Genomic DNA, 21,609 nt, shown 5'->3' with positions numbered 1-21,609 from the left:
TTCTAGTTTGTTCATTCAGACAGTTTAGGTAGAGGAATTTTTTTGTAGTATTGTTTGTCTGTTCATTGTTAAACAAATTGATACTTAAGTTGAGATTTGCCTTGAAACTATATCACTTTTGAAGATTTGAGATGAAAGTTTTTATTGAGACATTTGCCAAATGTAATAGCTAAAAGTATTTACCAGAGATGGGAAGTCTTGCTTTCATGAGCATGTTAATTAATGCTTAGGCTAAGGAGGTTACTGGAAAAAGATTGGAGAAATGCTAATGTGCTCTCCAGGATCAGAGGACCAGCAAAATTAAAAGTAAGAGTTATCAACATCTTCAAAATAAATAGTGGTAAATTTTACATGAAACATAGAACAGTACAGCACAGGAACAGGCCCTCTGGCCAACCACGATATCAATCTAACTAATCCAACCATGTGATGCCAGCATGTGATCTGTGTCCATTTATTCCCTGCCTGTTCATGTGTCTGAGTAAATGTTCCTTAAACTTTGCTATCGTATCTGCTTCTCTCACCTCCACTGGCAGCACCTTCCACCTACAGCTCTCTGTGTAAGGAGAGAAAGCTTGCCTCACAAATCTCCTTTTAAACTTTTCCCATCTTGCCTTAAACCAATGCCCTCTAGTATTTGACATTTCCACCCTGGAATAAAGACTTGTAACTATCTACACCTCATAAATTTATAAACTTTTATCACATTGCCCTCTCAGCCTCTGAAGCTCCAGAGAAAACAATCCAAGTTTGTCCAATTTCTCCTTATAGCTAATATTCTTCAATCCAGACAACATTCTGGTGAACATCTTCTGCACCCTGATCAAAACCTTCACATTATTCCCATTTGTGTAGTGACCAGAACTGTACATTATACTCCAAATGTGGCCTAACCAAAGTTTTATACAGCTGCAAGGTGACTTGCCAACTTCTATACTCACTGCCCTGACTGATGAAGGCAAGCATGCCTTGCATCTTCTTTACTACCCTATCCACTTGTGTGGCCACTTTCAGGGAGCTAAAGACTTGCACCACAAGATCCCTCTGTACATCAATGCTCCTAAGGGTCCTGTCACTTACTGTATACTTTCCACTTGCATTTGACCTCAGACTTGTCCCGATTAAACTCTATCTGGTATTCCTTGGCTCAAATTTCCAACTGATCTATATCATGCTGTATCCTTTGACAACCTTTCTCACTATTCGCAAATCCACCAATTTTTATGTTGTCTGCAGACTTACTAATCAGACTACCTACATTTTAATCCAAATCATTTTAATACAGAGGTCCCAGCATTGTTCCTTGCAGAACTTCACTGACCACAGACCTCCAATCAGAGTAACACCCCTCCACCATTACCCTCTGTCTTCTATGACCAAGTCAATTTTGTATCCAACTTGCCAACTGTCTATGGATCCTATGTAACTTATGATAGGCTGATCTTCTGGATCAGTCTATCATATGGGACCTTGTCAAATGCGTTACTAAAGTCCATGTAGACAACACCCACTACCCTACCCTCATCAATCATCTTTAAATTACTGAAGTGTTCTAAGTACAAATTTAATTCCTTCGGACTAATACAGTCTGTGCTTTAAGCACACCCAGGAGTAAAGTTTTTTTTTGCTGCAGATGTTATAATGGACATGTTTCAGGCACCAGTGATTCCTGAATTGCCTCAAGTGGATGAAAATGGTAGTGCTTTTGCAGAGGATCAAATGGAGGTACAAGATGGAAATTTCAGAGCACGCTGCAAAAAGGATGGTAAGTCTGCATGAATTTATCTGTCTGATGTATCATTTTCATAGTCCTAGCTATTTGAATTTTCTGATTTCTTTAGATTTCTTGGCTTGTCATCTTAGATGGACTGCACGCTGCTGTTTAGAATTAATTGCGATTTTTAACACGATTTCCTTTTGTTTGTTTGTTTGTTCCAAACGATTAATTCCATTATTTTTCCAGTTATTGATGCAATATTAATGAATTGTAGGACGACAAGTTCGTACTGATTACTATTTTCTTTTGGGTTCTAATTTAGTATTGTGCAGATAATGAACTCTGGCTAAATTTTATTTCTAATCAAGGAAGCACTCATTCCTTGATCATCAAAGTGTTTCTAATACTTTGAGCAGAGCCAGCCCACTGTTGTCTAAGTATTTATGTTTAGCTGTAGAACCTAGTGCTTCATTTAACATTCTTCTATTTTAAAGTTCATCCTTCATTTTAACACCATATGTATAACACCGGATCTAATCTTCTTTTCTATCTGTGGTTAACCACATGGCATTTCTTCTATGGAATATACAACCTACACCAAAAGAATGAAGGTGTTTGTTGAACCTTTCTATTTAAAACGAGTTTGAAATAGGACAAAATATGAACAATGAATAAATGTGAACAAAATACAAATACATTCTGAATTTCCATCCAAGACTAGTGAACAATAAAACTGACTGAATACCCTATATATTCTAATCAAGTCAAAATCAAGACTTTTTAAATAATCTCCAACAGGTATCACACATCACTGGATGCTAACAGACACTAGGGTCAGAAAATCATGGGTTCAGTTACCTGATGTGGATTAATGAATGACATTGCCTCTGAGTTGGATCTTGAGTTCATCAGTTCAAACACTTAGTCTGATATTTCATTGATCTTGGAGGGAGTACTTCAAATTCAAGCTATGTTTTGAATGAGACTTAAATAAGGCCCTGGCCACCTGCCCTTCAAGGTTGACATAAAAGAATTTATGTCAGGTTAAAAGGGCAGGATAATTTTCCTGGTGTCATAAGCAATATTTATCCTTTAACCAAAACTAATATTACGCAGCATAGGCATGGGTCAATAAATAGCAAAATACCATTAACTCTATGTGGGTGGATAAGAGGAGCTCCAACAACTCAAGAAGCTCAATGCCATCCAGTACAAAGCAGCTTGTCTGGTTGTTGCCCCATCCACAATCCTAACTGTTTATCTACTTATTATTGCCACAGAATGAGGCCATTTGGCCTCTCTAGAGCATGCCAGGTCCCATGGGCAATTCCATCAGACCAATTCACCCTTCCTTATTGCCTTACAGCCCTGCAACTTATTTTCTCTTGCATATTCATCAACTCCCCTTTGATTTGTTTGCCATGTACCTACACACTAAGGAGTAATTTTACAGTAGCTAATTAACCTAGTGCATCTTTGGGATGTGAGAAGAAATTGGAGAACCCAGCAGAAACTCATAAGCTTATGGGGAAAGTATGTAAACTCCACTCAAACAAAGTAAGAACTGAACCCAGATTCTCAGAGCTGTGAGGCAGCAGTGCTAATTGCTGTGCCTCTGTTCGTTCCATTCATGGTTGCCATTTGAGCTATCTACAAAGTGAACTACAGCAGCTCAGCAAACTTCTTTGGCAGCACTTTCAAAATGAGGAAAGTTTGCAATTAGGTGGACAATAAATGCTGACCTTGCCAGGCATGCCCACACTTTGTAAATAAAAAATTTAAAACATATCATCTAATCCTGTACCTTGTTGTTTATACAACCTTGTTGTGTGAAAATTGGCTGCTGTATTTTCCAGTGTTACGAAAACTACTACAGAAGTATTTAATTAACTTTCTTGGGATCAAAAATAGTATTATGTAATCACAATTTTGCTTCTATTTATTTTACTTATTTTTCGTAAGACTCTTGAGTGGTGCTCTGTAATTCTCTCGTTGATACTTGCCCATTAAAATCTTTAGACTTTTAAAACCAAAACTTGTCATTACTTAAGGATGAAATAAATTAAGTAGTAATTATTATTTGTACTCTGTGTAAGCTGCTTATTGCTAGCACAATAAGTATTTAAGTCTTGATATACCCTTTGTACTATAAAACTGATATTTTTGCAGTACTATGTGGAATCAAAAGGAAATTGGGGTAGGGTAGGAATCTAATGAGAACCTCATTCATTAGTGAGACCCCTGCTTGACGCTTTCTCAATTCAATTGATTTGCAATCAATCAATAGCACAGGATGAAATGGTACACTGAAAGAACATTGCATTGTTTATCTTTTAATCTTTCAGATTTTTCTCATTACTGTGTCTTTATCCTTGTATTCAAAAATCACTAGCACAGAACTTGACAGTAGTTTCTGGTGGTTTTCACATTAATGATAACACTTTGCTTTCTTTTGTTTTTGCAAGACATCCATCAATCCATGGAAGTTGTGGGTATGAACTTTGCTCCACCTTCCACTGTCGCATTTTCAATCTTTGAAGATGATGATGGTGCTGTAAATAGGTATTGGAAACAACTTCTTGCAATTTTTTTTGAAAATGTGTAGCTGGTTGGCTTGTTTTATTTAAATTAACATGGTTACATTGCAGCATACAGAATACTTTGAACAGTAAACCTATTGAGTCAAGACCATTGGGAGAATTATCTGAGAAACAAACCACATCTGGCAAAGTAAAGGTAAAGCTTCTGTATTTTGCTGCCCTACTAACATTAAATGTTGGATTAAATGACACATTCCCTCAAATGAGGTGGAATGTCAGTTTATCTAGTTTAGCTCTACAATGGTGTTGAAATTCAAATGTTCCAACAGCAGAAACAAAACTACAGCTCCCTGAGCCAAACTGGTAGCACAGTGGGGCAGCTGGTAGAGCCTCACAGCACCAGAGATCTGAGTTCAGTCCTGACCTCAGGTGCTGTCTGTGGGAAGTATCCACATTCTCCCTGTGACTGTGTGGATGGTCCAGTTTCCTCCCACATCCCAAAGACGTGCAGGTTGGTAGTTTAATTGGCCACTGTAAATTGTTCCTAGTGTGTGGATGAGTGGTAGAATCTGGGAGGAGTTGATGAGAATGTGGGGAGAATAAAGAAAAATGGGATTAATGTAGGATTATTGTAAATGAGTGCTTGAGAGCCAGCATGGACTTGGTGGGCTGAAGGGCTTGCTTCCATGCTGTATCTCTCTGTGACTCTCTGACTCATCAGAACTGGAAGAGAGTGATGAATTTTATATCTTCAGGTGCTCAGTACAGACCAAACATCAAATGCATCTTGGTCAAGCATCTCCTGAATAATTCGAGTTAAGCAATTCATAAATAAAGTTGCAAATTGGTATGATCTTCAGGAGATATTCCATTTATGCTTGTATCTCTCCTGTTGTATTCAGTAAATACTTTGATAACTTTATTGGTTTAAACTACTTTATGATGTCACATGGTCATTGTGATATAAAATTTCCCCCACCCCTGACACTGAATAAAGTTTTGAAATCACTCAATGCTGTGTACCAATTCATTGTTTTTCAGTATAGGGTGTTAATAATGTGAAAATTGTCCTTGTAAAGTGGCAGTAATGCCACAATTCAATTGCTAGGAAAGTTGCATGTCATATGTAAATCTTCTTGTTATGTAACTGGCTTTATAAGCTAGTGACTTGATTTTTTTCATTAACTTTTCTTCAGGAAATAGATGATCAAGCTGTTTGGGCTGTGTGTGATAACAAAACCCTGGCAATTAATCCAAATGTCACAGAGGATTTCACCTTTGCTGCACTATTAGCATCAACTCCATTCTATGGGGTACCACAGCATCCAAGGCGAGATTCTGAGGAATGTGGTGAAAGTAAGCTTCCCTTTTATTGTGAAGGTCAACTTTAAGCAATGATTGTGTACATTGCAAGTTTTAACCTGTGGAAACTTTGTTATTTACACTGTAATAGAAATGTAGTTATGAATTTTAAATATTCCTCCAGAAAACACGCAAATTAAAAATGATGAATTCACAGTTCTTCGCTCATCAGAAGAGGAACACATTCAGCTTGCCAAAGTCAGAAAACTTAGGTAGGAACTTCCAGCCCCAGGTGTTGCTCAATTTTATCTGAACTATTGGGATTTAATAAACTTAATTAAATAAATTCTTTAAATGTATTATTCTTTGTAGAATTTTCAGGAAAAGTTGTATTAAGAACATTTTAGAATTGTAATATTTGATATTTTTATAACTTGCATGAATAAAATTATGGCGTATTCAGGAAAATAGTGGTCAATAATCTCCCTAAGCAACTGTTTCTCAATCAAAACAAATTTTATTGGTGATCTTTATATATTTTCTTCCTCCACCAACACCTTCCCCTTGTCCCTATCCTCAAACTTTTTTTTTGTACAGTTCAGTTCAGGATCTAGGCCTCGAACCCATCAATCACTTATCAGTCCCTGCCTTTGACCCTAGCATTAATCGGGATGCATCCAATGAACTGCCAATCTCTGAGGAATTTGAAATGATTGAGGAGAGACTTGAGTCATGCACACTGCTTAGCCCTGAAGAAGAATGTCTCAAACCTGAACAGTCATTTTGTTGTCTGAAGGAAATGCACTGCAGTGATCTACAGTTTGATGAGGAGCCGAACGAAACTCCAACAGAGACTGGTAAATCTGAGTGTTCACCTCATGCTTCCTATAGGTAGGGGAGTTGTGCATGCACACAAGGATCTTACTAATTTAATTGCATTTTCCACCAGAACTTATTTCGCTTTCAAAGAATGGCATTTGTGTGACATTCATTTTTGTGACCTGTTCTTTCTAAATATTCTTAAATAGTGCACTAATTAACTTTTTAGTATAAAAATGGTCAAGGCATTACAAACAAGGAACTAGTTGCTAAGACATGAAGAGAGATTATGAGTGGTTGGGAGATTGATGATGGAAAGTTGAAGTACTCGGGTGAAAAAGTCTGCATGTGGATAGGAAATTCCAGTGATTAGGATAAACTACTTAAATGCTGTCATTGATAATGGATGAAAACTGAATTTGATTGCAAGTGGGGCAAAGCAGTGGAAGGGTTAAGGTTAAGGAAGTGGTAATTTTGTACATTGGGTGCTGAAGCCATTATTGGTTACTGACAAAGTGATGTCTGAATTATGTGGTCACTGAGGATAGTCAATGGCTGCAGAAGTTCAATTTTGTTGTCTTGTTAATTTGTACCTCACCTGTGCCTTGGTTCCAGATATACAGCTGCACAGCACAAAAGTTAGTGATTTACATTGCCTTGCTTGGGAGTGGGGTTGAGGTGCTTGAATTACTGAGCTTAACAATATGAGAGGGCATTGAACTAATGTGTAGTGCATGGCATTTCAACTGTAAATTAAGGAAACCTTTCCAATGCTTGCTGCTTTAATCCATTAATCAAAGCTACTCAGGAAGGATGATAAAGTTAATCCTGATTCATTACAACGGTTTTGTATCAATTAATTGCAGTTAGTTATGCTTGAAGTAAGTAACAAAGTCACAGATATTAGCAATGTATAGTTGTGTTGATGAATAATGTTAAAAAGAACAGTCAGAGCAAATATTGCTCTAAAAACTAAACTGTGGGAAATGAAGGGGTAAATTTGAGAATCTACCAGCACAGTGTTGAATTAGACTCAATGACTGATTATACAGGAAAGATTTAGGCAACATAGTCTAAAAAACCTAAATATATTTTTTGTTATCATTCTAACTTGTCGGAAAATAAAACAATTTACTAAGGATTCCAATCTAAGGAAATTTGAAAAGTTAATGAAAACTTAAATATTTCTTTGGTTTATTTTTGAAGCATTTACCAATATTTGTCTTTATTTAAAGTAGCAGCACTGCAGAGCTATAACTTTACTGGGTAATTGGTAATACTTTATAATCCTAAGATTTAAAATCTATACATTAAAGTAAAAATAATGGAAAAAAGTGTGAAACAAAAATGAAAAATTATGAAAATATACAGATAAGTCTGAGTTATTTGTTTATCCACAAAATATACCATTAACAAATACCTTTTGCTCTTCCTGCATCAGACCTTATTCCGGTGTGGTCTCCGATATCAACCAACTCCCAGCACATTAGAGTGGTCCTACATAGTGTAAAGTAGCACAGGGCTTCTCCCAGCACAAATGGCTGTCTGGATTTGTACAATAGCAAGTGTGGTTCAGCCTCTAGGCTCATTGGGTATCAAAACCACAAGTGAAGATTGAAATGTTGAATGTTTTGATTTTCTCAATCAAAAATAGCTAGGAGTTATTAAAATAAAAATTGAGTTAAATTTTAAAAGTAAACTGGCACCCATTTCTTCCCATTCATGTGAATAGGCACAGTGAGCTGAGTTTCCTAGCCTGAGATTTGCGAAGTTTGTGAAAGTTCACACTTGCATCATTTGGCCTCCCTGAAGAGTCCACCAGTGCTGCACAGATGGGATAGTGGAAGAAGTTGCTGCTAGTCTATACACACCCCAGAGATGGACTTCGGGATCTGCCGATTGGGAATGGAGATGGATCCAATGAAATTTTTACCAGGATGCTGCCTGGTTTAGAGAACATGCATTATGAGGAGAGACTAAGGGAGCTAGGGCTTTACTCTTTGGAGAGAAGGAGGATGAGAGGAGACATGATAGAGGTATACAAAATATTAGGAGGAATAGATAGACAGACAGCCAGCGCCTCTTTCCCAGGGCACCAATGCTCAATACAAGAGGGCATGGCTTTAAAGTAATGGGTGGGAAGTTCAAGGGAGATATCAGAGGCAGGTTTTTTACCCAGAGAGTGGTTGGGGCATGGAATGCGCTGCCTGAGGCGGTGGTGGAGGCAGGTACATTGGTCAAATTCAAGAGATCGCTAGATAAGCATACGGAGGAATTTAAAATGGGATATGTGGGAGGAAGGGGTTAGATAGGCTTAGGCGAGGTTTAAAGGTCGGCACAACATGGTGGGCCGAAGAGCCTGTATTGTGCTGTACTGTTCTATGTTCTAAAGTGCTGACCTCCAAGATGAAAAATCTGCTTCATGATCTTTGGCTGGAAGAGGTCATTGCCTTTCTTAGTTTTTTTCGTCAGAAGGGTGCACTTTTGATTTAGGAATTTTTGGAGTCCATGAGCTCTTTGGTCATTGCATCTATATTGGTGCAGACAAAAACAAGAATAGTTTGACCAAAAGTTTATCACTGCTAATGGATTTAAGTTAGCAATGAAATGAAAGCTGCTTTTCTTTCCATCTGTCTGTCCAGGTGTAATCATTACAAATCCTTGGGATAAGAATCTTATTAGTGAACTTCTGTCAAATCTAACCAAACCATTGAATTCCTACCCTTCTTTTATGACTTGGGAAGACAACATGCCTGTTGTCAGGCCAAAATCCAACCTTTGCTTGGGTAAGTAATACATTTAGTTGCTGAATGCTCAATAGTAACTTGTATTTCCTTGTGTACTTTGCAGAGCAAAACATTGTACAGGTTTGTGTTCCATACTTTTCTTATAGCTAAGCCATAGGTCATTGCACACCAGCATATTTAAGATGAAGGGTTGCAACTGGGGTTTGTAGATTTTTGTTCGTATTTTGGATTGCATTATGTGGAACCAAATAAGTACATGGAATTTTGGTGCAAATTATCTACGATCTTACTGAATGCTGGAAAATGCTGGAATACGCTGGAGACACTGAATAAACTACTCCATTTCTGATACTATAGTAAATTGCTTTTTTTTAAAATATCTTTGCTCTTCTATATTAAATGTTTGCTTGAGTCCTTGTCCTTATCCTTGAGAATTCAGTCGATGGAAAATGCTATTTCAGCAAGAAAATCAGCCTATTCATTAATACAGTTACATGTTACTCTGTAACATAAAGCTATACCTCTGAGGAATGTCTTACTAACAGTAGGCAATGGTAGCATTGTGATTAAGTTACTGGAACTAGAGATCTGTGACTTGAGAGTTTAAATCCTGATTTGGCGTCTGGAGAATTGAAATTGGCTTAATTAAATAAATGTAGAACAAAGTGAGTAAAACAATTGGCGACAGGTTGTTAAAACCCATGTTTAGTGGAAGGAAATTGTCAACCTTGATCGACTCAGACTTGTGTGATCCTTGGAAATGACACAGTAAGTGATTAAATTCTGGATCATTTAGGAATGAGCAGTAAATATTGGCTTAGCCGGTAATTGTCCTGTGAATGAAAAAAATTTAAATGAGGGAAAAGTCCCGAAGCAAAAGATGTTAATAGGAAGCCTATTAGTTTTAAAATATGGATTCTGTGTTTACTGTTTCTCATTTAATTATGACAAGCATCAGTAAAAGTGCTGTAGTAAGGCAATTTTAAAGGTATGACGAGATTGTCATAGTCCAGGCCAATTAATGCTAGTTATGCCATGTTTTATGTTCTTTCTCCCCAATCTTTTTTAATTGAGTATTACTTTGATTATAGTGTGCTTCTTTGTACAGCGAGACTAATCAGGTTGTAAGTGTTTTGTGGAGTGTGTGTAAAATACTTTTTACCCCCCACCCTCCTCCACTATCTCTCTCTCTTCAGGAAATGAAGTGTACCACGTTTCTTCTTTGCTTGGAGAGGGGTCCTTTGCTCATGTCTACCAAGCTACAGTTTTGGATATGAATAACTTGTCTGATGTGAAGAACCAACAAAAAGTGAGCTTAAAAGTGAGTAAGATGGATTTATTGCCATCTTAATTTTCTCCTTGTAGAAATAAGCCTAGACTTGGTTTGCACTTGGGTTTTGGTGCTTTCAATGCAACTACTTCCTCCTCTGTTGCTGGACTAAAAGGAACATGCCCCACTCTATTTTTCTTTTTGATTTTACAGTATTGTCTTAGATTTTGTGGCAATTTGATCTTGACATTAATGCTGGAATTTCTGCAAATGTACGGTTTAATGGGGAAATTCCAAAGTTGCTGTCAGTGACTCACTGTGCCCCCAGAGGCTCTGCTGTTTGTAGCCTTCTCTAATGGAGTTAAGGGAAATCACTTTTGTTACGAACCAGCAACAAAAGAAACACAATGAGTCATGATTCAGTGTTTAAAAACTACTTTATTAATAACTACTTATGATAATAAGAAAAATAAAAGTAAAAATGTTAAAATATTAGAATGTTAGAAGTAAAAATGTTAAACCTTGAACATTAACCCCAAAACTAATCTCGTCATGTGTGTGTGGCAAAGTCCCAAACTCCAAGTCCAGGAATGGTTATTAAAGTTCAGTTCAGCAAGCCATAAGGTGAAACATGAGCAAAGGCTTCTTGAACAACCACTATTGTCTGAAGATAAAATGTAGATGTAGAGAACATAGAGAGAGAGTAATTACGAAATCTAAATGTTCCACGATGGAACCCAAACGACACCTCAGTGTTTACTTGGTAGTGAAAAAATAAATCAACACAATTTTTTTTTCAACTTACATTTTTTTGATGCATGTGCATAAGACGTGGCTTCACGTTACGGAAAATCGTACTAAGGGCTGTTTTCTAGGAATGCACATCCCCTCTGTTAACACGGGTCATCTGTACAAGTCATTTGTTAGGATGAAAATGTCATTGGAAATGTTTGCACAACTACTTTAATGTGGTGGGCCACACTTCCATTTATTTATTTTTCAGAATGTAGACATTACTGGCAAGGACCCAATGACGTTTTGTTTTTTGTGTAGGCCTTGTAGTAAAGGAACAGACTTTTCAGCCCTCCATGTCCATGCCAATCATTGTACCCATCTATACCAATCTCATTTCCAGCATCTGGCCTGTAGCCTTTTATACTTTGACTCCCCCTTGTTAGATGTAGACTTATCTGCAAGTGGCTACTCCCAGTATGTTTTTGTCAAGTCCTGTGTGGGAAAGTTGAAATTCCCTGTCACTTTAAACTAACAGAGTAATGATTTTGTAGTGAGATGCACTCTGACATTTTTGTGCCTCGCTATCTTTGACTAGTGGTCACCTTTCCATCTCTGACTGCCTTTCCTTAAACTTTGGGAGTAACTTGCTCTAAAGTGCACAATCCAGATAACTCTCAGCCTCGCAAGTAGACCGCAGTTCCTCCTGCCAGGCCTCGAGCTTTGAAACTCAGCGTTCATGCTGGTCAAACCAGAGTGGCCTCCTGATCGTGTCATCCAGACCGTAAGGAGCATCTCAGAATTTCCACTTGCTATAAGTTGTACAATGTGTGGTATTGAATTCCCCTGCTGTATTTTTAATTTACAAAGAGCCTCTATTTAGACTTTTTCAAAAAAAAAAGTTAAAATACTTACCAACCACTTGCCTTATTGGAGCAAGTGTTGCACCATCCAGCCAAAGCCCAGAACTGAGATGTTGCCACACTTACAAGCTCCCTCACTCAGCCTGTACTTTAAGATCACTGCAATTTAAGGAACACCTATCGGGATCTGGGTATTGCTGGCAAGGATATTTACAATTTAATCATCTATTTTCCCTGATCATTGACTGGTAAATTATCATCCAGTATAGTACCATGTTGAGTTCCTCCAGCATTTTATGTATGTAGTACCATGTTGTGCAGACTAGTGCCTCCCCAGTTTGACCCCCAGCCTGTAGTGAACCATCTCAAAATTGAATTGGCTGGAGGGGTTGCAGGTGACAGAAGTGGGAGGTTACAATACTGGCTGAAATATAAACATAGGGTAAGGAGGAATCGGAGGATTCCCACACTAAACTGCATCGGGCTACTTAGTAAGAATGGGATCCTTGTAGTTTCTGCATAGGTTTGTAATTAGGAATAGTTAAATTCTTCATACTGCAAAGATTAAGGCAGAGGACTGGAGGTGCAGAGATATAAAAGGAAATAATGTTGGGGAAAATTATCAAGTAATGTGAAAGAGAGCACTATAATCTTTTCGAAACATAGTAAAAGGTTAGTCAAAGAAAGGATATGGCCATATAGAGGAAAAGGGAAATTTTGTCAAGGGAAAAGGCTTGGCTCAGGTACTGAAAGTGTATTTTTCATTTATCCACACAGGAGGACAATATCACTATCACAGGGAGGGATAGTGTAATTGAACAGGATTAAAAAAAATATAGGTACTTAAAGGAAAAGTCACCGGGTGTGGTTGGTGCCTCCTATGTTGGTGAATGAAGTAAGCATGTAAATAGCAAAGGATTTGGTCACAATCTTTTGCTCACCCTTGGTTATGTGAATGATGGTGGATTGAAGATTGAAGGGTTGCAGATGTTGCTTCCCTCTTTAAGTAGGAGAAGGCCAAATCTTGATAACTATATCCCCCATCAACCATAGTCAGATGTGGAAAATATCCAGGGATTAAATCCAGAACATAATTAATTGTGTTTTGCAGTTGCAGTTCTCCACCGTTTAAGGGCCAATCATATCTGAAGTATATGAAATGTTGGATAAAGTGATGTTTGTATATGTTGATATACAAACAGGATTAAAACAGCTGAAGGATGTACAAGATGCCAGAAGCAGACTTGTACAGTCAGCCAAGTCGTACTGCTGGAGGAAGATGATGCAGAGCCAAAAGCCTATTGAGGGATTTAAAAGCAGCAATGAGAACCTGTAGATTTGGAATCACAAGTCTTTCAAGTTGACAGGACACACGAGACTGCATTTGCAGTAATCTGGAGCAAAAATACAAACTGCCAGAGGAAGACAGTGGGTCAGGCAGCACCTGTTGAGGCAGAGGGATGATTGATGTCTTGATACAGGATCTGAGCCTGAAACGTCGACCATCCCTCTGCCTTCACGGATGCTGCTTGACCTGCTGTGTTCCTCCAACAGTTTTTTGCTTCAAGCTGGCAGGACAAGTTGATAAGCGGTTAAGGTAATACAGGGTCCATGCTTTATAAGTGGATGCTTAACATACTAAAGCTGTTCTAAGTCTTGACAAATTTCTGGTCAGGAAGGAGAGGAAGCAGAAGAGATTTCTCACAAGGATATGACAATAATGGACTAGTTCAAAATCTTTATCAAAGAGTTGGGAGGTATAATGGCCAAATGGCAGCCTCCTGTACTGTATGATTCTTCAGTTGACAGAATACTGGAGAACAGCTGGAACCTGTGGAACTGTACCAAAAAGTGTTCTTGCTTTCAGATGTAGTGAATAGACAGAGGGAAATGGTTTCCTTTTTGAATTCTTTTTCAATATTTTTATTAATTCCAAATAGAAAATACAAAGTACATGAAACAAAAGAAAAGACAATGTTACAAAATACACTGTATTGAATCACACTTGAAATCACAATACGTCATATTGATAAACAGAAATGATAACTAATTAATATTAATAAATTGGAATAATTTTATTACTAAAAAAATCTAACCCCACTACCAAAACCGAAACTGTTTGGTAAGAAAAAAGACGGAAAAAAAGTCCTAAAGACATAATGATATTAGCCAGTATCTGTACTTTAAGCACCAAATCAATGGTTTTGAAAGTAGTTCAAAAAAAGTCCCCATAATATTTGAAAGTTCAGAATAGATCCAGAAATAGAACAACAGATCTTCTCTAAATTTAGATGTGACATAACATCCCGTAGCCATTGAACATGAGTGGGGGGAGTAACTTCCTTCCACTTAAGCAACACTTATTTCTCTTATAGCCTTCCTGGCTAAAAGAGAAATAAAGGCCATTATATGTAAGTGGGAAATCTCCAGAATTATATCTTTTTCTCCAACAATCCCAAATAATGCAGTTAAAGGATTTGGCTTAAAATTTATTTTAAAAAGCACAGAAAAGGTTTGAAATACCTCTATCCAGTATTTTTCCAGACTCGGACATGACCAAAACATGTGAATTAAAGAAGCCTCTCCATTATTGCATTTATCACAATAAGGAGATAAATCCGAATAGAAACGCAATAACTTGTCTTTGGACAGGTGAGCTCTGTGGACCACTTTAAATTGAAGGAGGGAGTGACGCGCACATAATGATGAAGTATTAACCGGTTTAAAAATTTGATTCCAAGTTTCCTCAGAAATTGAACTCTGCAGATCATGTTCCCAGGCATTTTTAATTTTGTCTAAAGGAACCTTATTCATTCCTGATAACCTACCATAAATCTTGGATATTGAACCATCATAAAAAGGCTTCAAATTAAAAATTACATCTAGTAAGTTCTTATCAGGACTTATAGGAAATGTATGTACTTGAGATCGGAGAAAATCTCTGATTTGCAAATATCGGAAAAAATGAGTTTTTGTCAAATTATATTTAATTGACAATTGTTCAAACATTGCGAAATTTCCTCCAACAAATAGATCCTGAAAACAAGTAATACTCAATCTATCCCATTCTTTAAAAACTACGTCAGTCATGGAAGGTTTAAAAAAACAATTAGCAAAAATGGGACTAGACAAAGAAAATCTCAATAAACCATAATATTTTCTAAATTGTAACCAAATCCTCAAAGCATGTTTAACTACCAAATTATCAGTTAATTTAAAGGAAGTGAAGAGCCAAGCAAAGAGAGAATAGAAAATTTTGTTAACAGAATTAGCTTCCAAAGAAACCCATACTGGACAGGCCTCATGATTAATATAATGTAACCAAAATGTAGGATTTCATATATTGACTGCCCAGTAATAAAACCTAAAGTTGGGTAAGGCAAAGCCTCCATTATTTTTAGCTTTCTGAAAGTGAACTTTATTTAATCTAGGATGTTTATTTTTCCATATGTAAGAAGATATAATTGAGTCAAGGGAATCAAAAAAAGACTTTGGAATTAAAAACAGATAAGGCCTGAAATAGATACATAAATTTAGGTAAAATATTCATTTTAATAGAATTAATGCAGCCAATCAATGATATAGAGAGGGGTGACCAATTTGATAAGACCCTCGTTAATTCTGATTTAACACTGTGATTTAAAGTGCATACACTTTCTAAAGTAGTTATTTAATTACTTTACAGGTTCAAAAAATATCCAGTCCCTGGGAATTCTACATAAATACTCAGCTAAGTGAGAGATTGAAGCCAAAGTTATGCTGTCTATACAACAATATCCACTCTGGACATTTCTTTAAGAATGGCTGTATTTTGGTTGGAGAGCTGTACAGTTTTGGAACTTTGCTGGTATTTCAGTTTTATATGCTGCATATTATGTCATGAGAAAAACATCCTTGGGTGACTATGTAAAAGATCTATCGATATCACATGTCATAAGTACATATTTTGGGGCATGTTCTGGTAATCGTAATTTCCTGATTTACTGAATAACATCATTCACAGAGGCACAGTAGGCAGAGCTACTGCCTCACAGCTCCAGCAACCTGGATTCAATCCTGAACTCTGCGATCTGTGTAGAGTCTGTTCTTTCTCCATGACCACATGGACCTTCCCTGTTTTCCTCCCACATCCCAAAGATGTATTGGTAGGTTAATTGGTCAGTATGGATTACCCCTAGTGTAGGCAGATGGAAGGAGGATTGGGGGGATGTGAGAGATGGAACAGGTTACAAGAAGGTTACAAGAGGATAACTGTTGGAAATGCTTTGAGAGCTGCCATAGACTCGAAGGACCAAATGGCTGTCGTCTGTGTCGTAAGGGAATAAAATATGAAAAAAACATATGAATAATTACCTGGTCTATCAGTTATGCAATTTTCCTTGAGTTCTAAGGAGAAATTATAGGAATGTTTTATTTTAAAACTGCAGTATGGAATGCATGAATGCTAAGTTCATTTACTGAGTCTTTCACAGTGGGTATTAGGATTCACAGCAGATCCTGGTTTCATTTGATTTGAGAATTCTAAGTGATAGGAGTAGAAATTCTATTCCAGATTTATTGGTATCATCAGGGTTGATGGTACAGTGGTAAATAGATAGTTGTGGTTCTGGGAGTCCTCCACATCAATTCTAGACCCTGCTAAGTCTTTTTCTTATTTGTCTGTTGAGGTATGGGCATCGCTGGGAAGGCCACCATTTATTGCCTATCCCTAAGTGAGCTACCATCTTTAACTGCTCCAGTCCTCCTTGTGAAGGTGATCCACAGTAATTGTTGGGTAGAGAGTTCCAGGATTTAGCCCCAGTGATGATAAAGGAACTCCATCATATCTCCAAGTCAGGGTAGTGTGTGAATTGGAAGGGGGCTGCAGTTGATAGCATCCCCAAGTACCTGCTGCCTTTGTCCTTTATGGAATTTGTAATTTTTAGGGAAATATCTTTTATTGTGTTTTAGAAAGGTGAAATGTTATGTTTTGGAGATCAGGGAAGGTAGGAACATGAGGTTGTGGTCATGGTAATCCCATTAGCTAACCTTTGAATACATAGAAGTGAATCTTCCTTTGGAAAAACAGTGGTAAAATTCATTATTTTTGTTTGATTTCAGAATGCAGCCAATCTTTATAAAACACTTATTGAAAAAACAATGCCTCAGCCCTTGGTGATCTACTTTGCCATCCACATTCTTTATATAGTGGAACAGCTGCACAGTATTGGAATAATTCATGGTGATATAAAACCTGACAATTTTATCCTTGGAGAAAGGTTTGTATGAACTTTTTGTTTCTCTGGTTTGAGTAAAAGAAACAAGAATTTGTACCCTAAAATTATTGGTCCTTAAATTCTGGCTCAGGGAATGAGTGGATACTGCTTTGACATTGTACTGGGATTTGCCCACTGGATCCCGTCAAAATTGGCAAAGCAACAAAGTCGATCTTTGGTGCCCAGAATGTGGACCTGAAACATACCCCAGGATGTGTTTATCTGGCAAGGAGCATTCTGCTCTGTGGAAGTTAAACTGAGCTCCTATATCATCTGGTTCATCAAATATTTTGCTCATCCTCTGATGTCTAAACCTTAATGCCAACCCAGATCCTTCCTTTCTTTCACGTCACCACTGCCTTCTCATTGTATCAGGTCTTTTAATCTAAGGAAACCTGAAAATTCCTATTTTCTTATAATGTAGGAAGATGCCATTAAGCCCATCGTCTGTCCCACTTCCCTGGAACCTATTCTCTCACACATGCCCTTCCACTCCTCTGTCTTCTTACCACCCACCTACACTGAGGGTAATTCACCTAGTTAGCTAGCTCATCTTCTGAGAACTCTGCACAGACAGCACCTATGTCAGGATTGAGCCTGGGTCACTGGTACTGTGAGACAGCTGCACTACCTACAGCTCTGTTGCTCCTGCAAGCATTGGGAAACTCCAGCATCTGTCATTGCTGCCTCTGATGTAGACACACCAGTGAGGAGTGGCCAAAAGGAAACTCTATCCAAGGCTAGGACCACAGATTCTATCCTAATGATTGTAGCTTTTTTTTACTAGCATGGCTACCTCTTTGTTTTTAACCATATTCAATAGATCTTGATAAAGATAATAATTTTGTCTCAAGTGGACTACTAGAGTTGTTTTCTTGGATGTAGTAGGCTATCGTGTGAACCACCATGGTCCTTTCTAACAACACACACAAAAAGTGCTGGAGGAACAGCGGGTCAGGCAGCATCTATGAAGAGAAATAAACAGTCAACGATCAGGTCGAGACCCTTCATCGGGACTGGAAAGGAAGAGGGCAGAAGCCAGAATAAGGAGGTCAGGGGAGGGGGAGGAGCACATGCAGGCAAGGGACAGGTGAGTTCAGGTGAGTAGGGAAGGTAAGTGGTGGGGGGAGATGTAAGAAGCTGAGAGGTGATGGGTAGAAGAGGCAAAAGCCTGGAGGAGGAGGAATCTGGTAGGAGGGCAGTGGACCATGGAATAAAGGGGAGGTGGGGAATAGATGGGCAGGGAAGGGGAAAAAGGGAGGGGCCACAGGAATGAGGGAAGACAAAGGGGGGGGGGGAGGAGGGAGGAAAAGAGGAGGGCAGGGGTTATCAGAAGTTAGAGAAATCGATGTCGAGGCCGTCAGGTTGGAGACTCCCAAGGCAGAATATGAGGTGTTGTTCCGCCAACTGGCGACTGACCTCAATGTGGCATTAGAGACCGTGGACAAATGCATCAGTATGGGAGTGCGCTGTGACATTGAAGTGGCTGGTCACCGGGAGATCCTTGCTTTTGCAGAGGAGCGAAGGCGCTCGCTGAAGCGGTCACCCAATCTGCAGAGCCCACTTGTGCCTCCCCACCAATGATCCTGCCGGCACTTATCCCTGCAGCCGCACTAGGTGCTACACCTGTCCCTACACCTCCTCCCTCACCACCATTCGGGGCCCTAGACAGTCTTTCCAGGTGAGGCAGCGTTTTGACCTGTGAATCCAAAGGTGTTGTTTATTGCATCCGGTGCTGCCGACGCAGCGACCTCTTCATTAGTGAGACCCGGCACAGATTGGGTGACCGCCTCATCGAGCACCTTCACTCCTCTGCAAAAGCAAGGATCTCCCGGTGACCAGCCACTTCAAATCCACATCCCACTCCCATACTGACACGTCTATCCATGGCCTCTTCTATTGACACGTTGGGGCCAGACACAGGTTGGAGGAACAACACTTCATATTCTGCCTTGGTAGTCTCCAACCTGACAGCCTCAACATTGATTTCTCTAACTTCCAGTAACCCCTCCCCTCTTTTTTTTCTTCTCCCTCCTCTTGTCTTCCCTCATTTCTGTGGCTCCCTCCCCCCTTCTCTTTCCCCTTCTCCACCCTCATGACCTGCCCATCTATTCCCCACCTCCCCTTTGTTCTATGGTCCACTACCCTCTCCTTCCGGATTCTTCCTCCTTCAGGCCTTTTCCACCTATCACCTCTCAGTTTCTTGCACCTTCCCCCACCCCTCACCTGAACTTGCTTATCACCTGCCAGCTTGTGCTCCTCCCCCTCCCTTCTTATTCTGGCTTCTGCCATCTTCCTTTCCAGTCCTGATGAAGGGTCTCGGCCCAAAACGTTGACTGTTTATTTCTCTCCATAGATGCTGCCTGACCTGCTGAGTTCCTCCAGCACTTTTTATGTGTGTTGCTCCAGATTCCAGCATCTGCAGTCTCTTGTCATTGTCACTTCTAATCCTGCATATGTAGATATTCATATTTTAAATATTAAATAGAATATTTCACATTCAATCTAGGTTCCTGGATAGTGATGCCGCCAGTGTTGAGGACAGCTTGTCTCAAGGATTGACGTTGATTGACTTTGGTCAAAGCATAGATATGAACTTGTTCCCTAAAAATGCAGTTTTTGTTGAAAATTGTAAGACATCAGGTTTCCAGTGTATTGAAATGCTGTCAGAGAAACCATGGACCTTCCAGGTAGGCCATACAGTTTGCACATATCTTTGTCCAGACTTCATTAAAACTTGGCAATTCTACTCAATCATAAGACATGTGTTTTGCTCTGACCTGTTAATTAGTGACAAGTTTAACAACTAGATTATTCTTTTAAAGGTTTAAATTAATACAATAACCAAAGCTTTGTCTAATGCCCTGTGATGGGCAACTAATGAATGTTGATTGCATACTTTTAGGCAGACTACTTTGGGATTGCTGCCACCATTTATTGCCTTCTCTTTGGCACATATTTGAAATTAAAGAAGGAACATGGTGTCTGGAAGGTCAATGCCACTTTTAAAAGGTCAGTGTCGTATCCACAACTAACCTGGAACTGGTAGCTGCTGACGTGGACATGTTCATGGTCTTTGTGAAGTCTATAACTCAATGAATATTCTTGTATTGTTTCAGAGGTCATCACACAGATGTGTGGAATCATTTCTTCAATACCTTGGTGTATGTCCCCAGTTGCCAAAGTCTACCATCTCTTCGAGATCTTCGAGAAGAGCTGGTGTTACTTTTTAAGGAACAGTACTCAAAAAAACTGAAATCACTTCGCCAGCGGTTGATGGTACTTTTACTTGAAAAGAAGCATTCACAAAGAAGAACATAATGTGGCTGTAATCTAGATCTTTGTGTAAATAGAGCTATGTAAGAATTGAATTCCTGTTGTGCTTAAAGTGTTACTATTTCATTGGTCATAATGGTGGAATCTAGATTAAAATTTTAACCATCAATTTTGGTCCCAGTATTCCAGAGTTGTGCTGTTACTTATTCCACTGTCTCTGGAGGTCCAGCCTTCCCTTGTTACTGTTCTAATGCATGTCAGGGGTTATTTGGAACAAAAGGATCATTGCTTAAATATGCACTTCTTTAAAATCAACTACAAATGGAATCACTGGTGTTGTAAATTAAGTTTCTAATGAAATAGGTTCAACCAGCTGTAAAGTGAAATCACAGTGGTTAAACATCAAAGCTACTTTAGAATATATATTAGGAATTTATTCAGGAATGATGGCTATTTCTTAAGTTGCAGAATGAGGCCTCTGGAGAGAATTAATTGTTTCAGCGAAATCGGTAGCAGATACTGGTCTAAATGTACTGTATTTAAATGCACATAGCATTAGAAATAAAGTGGATGACTTAGTAGTACAGCTACAGATGAAAAAATATGACATTGTGGCAATCACCAAGTCATGGCTTAATGATGGATGTGATTGGAAGCTGAATGTCCAAAGGTACACAGTGTAAAGGTAAGATAGGCGGTGTGGCCCTCATTGTTAGCAATGATATAAAATCAATAGAACAAAGGGACATAGGGTCAGAAGTAGTAGAATCCTTATGGGTTGAACTAAGAAATGGCAAGGGTAAAAGGACCCTAACAGCAGCTGGGATGTGGACTACAAGTTACAGTTGGAAATACAAAAAATGTCAGAGAGACAATGTCAAGATAATTATGCATGATTTTAACATGAAGGTGGATTGGGAAAGCCATAAAGGTAGTGGATCTCAGGAGAGAGTTTGTGGAATGTCTACAGTATGGCTTTTTGGAGCAGCTTGTTGATGAGCCCACCAGGGGATCAGCTGTTTTGGATTGGGTGTTCTGTAATGAACCTGAGGTGATTAGGAAACTAAAAGGTAAAGGAACCATTAGGA

At 38.7% G+C, this 21,609-nt stretch overlaps 1 protein-coding gene across 2 annotated transcripts in view; it reads left to right on the top strand.

The window, feature by feature from the left end:
* bub1 (BUB1 mitotic checkpoint serine/threonine kinase) overlaps window positions 1-20,704 on the top strand; it is a 33,434-nt gene extending 12,730 nt beyond the window's left edge. The window contains exons 8-20 of one of the 2 annotated variants that reach the window (XM_052024707.1): window positions 1,634-1,765; window positions 4,183-4,279; window positions 4,366-4,453; window positions 5,454-5,613; window positions 5,744-5,831; window positions 6,220-6,416; window positions 9,021-9,164; window positions 10,322-10,446; window positions 15,676-15,837; window positions 17,091-17,248; window positions 19,755-19,935; window positions 20,151-20,257; window positions 20,365-20,704. In XM_052024707.1, the coding sequence (XP_051880667.1) occupies window positions 1,634-1,765; window positions 4,183-4,279; window positions 4,366-4,453; window positions 5,454-5,613; window positions 5,744-5,831; window positions 6,220-6,416; window positions 9,021-9,164; window positions 10,322-10,446; window positions 15,676-15,837; window positions 17,091-17,248; window positions 19,755-19,935; window positions 20,151-20,257; window positions 20,365-20,566 (1,841 nt within the window). In that variant the 3' untranslated portion in view covers window positions 20,567-20,704. Of the gene's footprint in view, window positions 1-1,633; window positions 1,766-4,182; window positions 4,280-4,365; window positions 4,454-5,453; window positions 5,614-5,743; window positions 5,832-6,156; window positions 6,417-9,020; window positions 9,165-10,321; window positions 10,447-15,675; window positions 15,838-17,090; window positions 17,249-19,754; window positions 19,936-20,150; window positions 20,258-20,364 lie in introns of both variants that reach the window. The other variant, XM_052024706.1, reaches the window with a different exon arrangement.
* The last annotated feature ends 905 nt before the right edge of the window (window positions 20,705-21,609 follow it).

This window comes from Pristis pectinata, chromosome 10 (assembly GCF_009764475.1).
Source record: "Pristis pectinata isolate sPriPec2 chromosome 10, sPriPec2.1.pri, whole genome shotgun sequence".
Taxonomy (NCBI): Eukaryota; Metazoa; Chordata; class Chondrichthyes; order Rhinopristiformes; family Pristidae; genus Pristis; species Pristis pectinata.
This window is presented reverse-complemented; position numbering and strand designations above follow the sequence as displayed.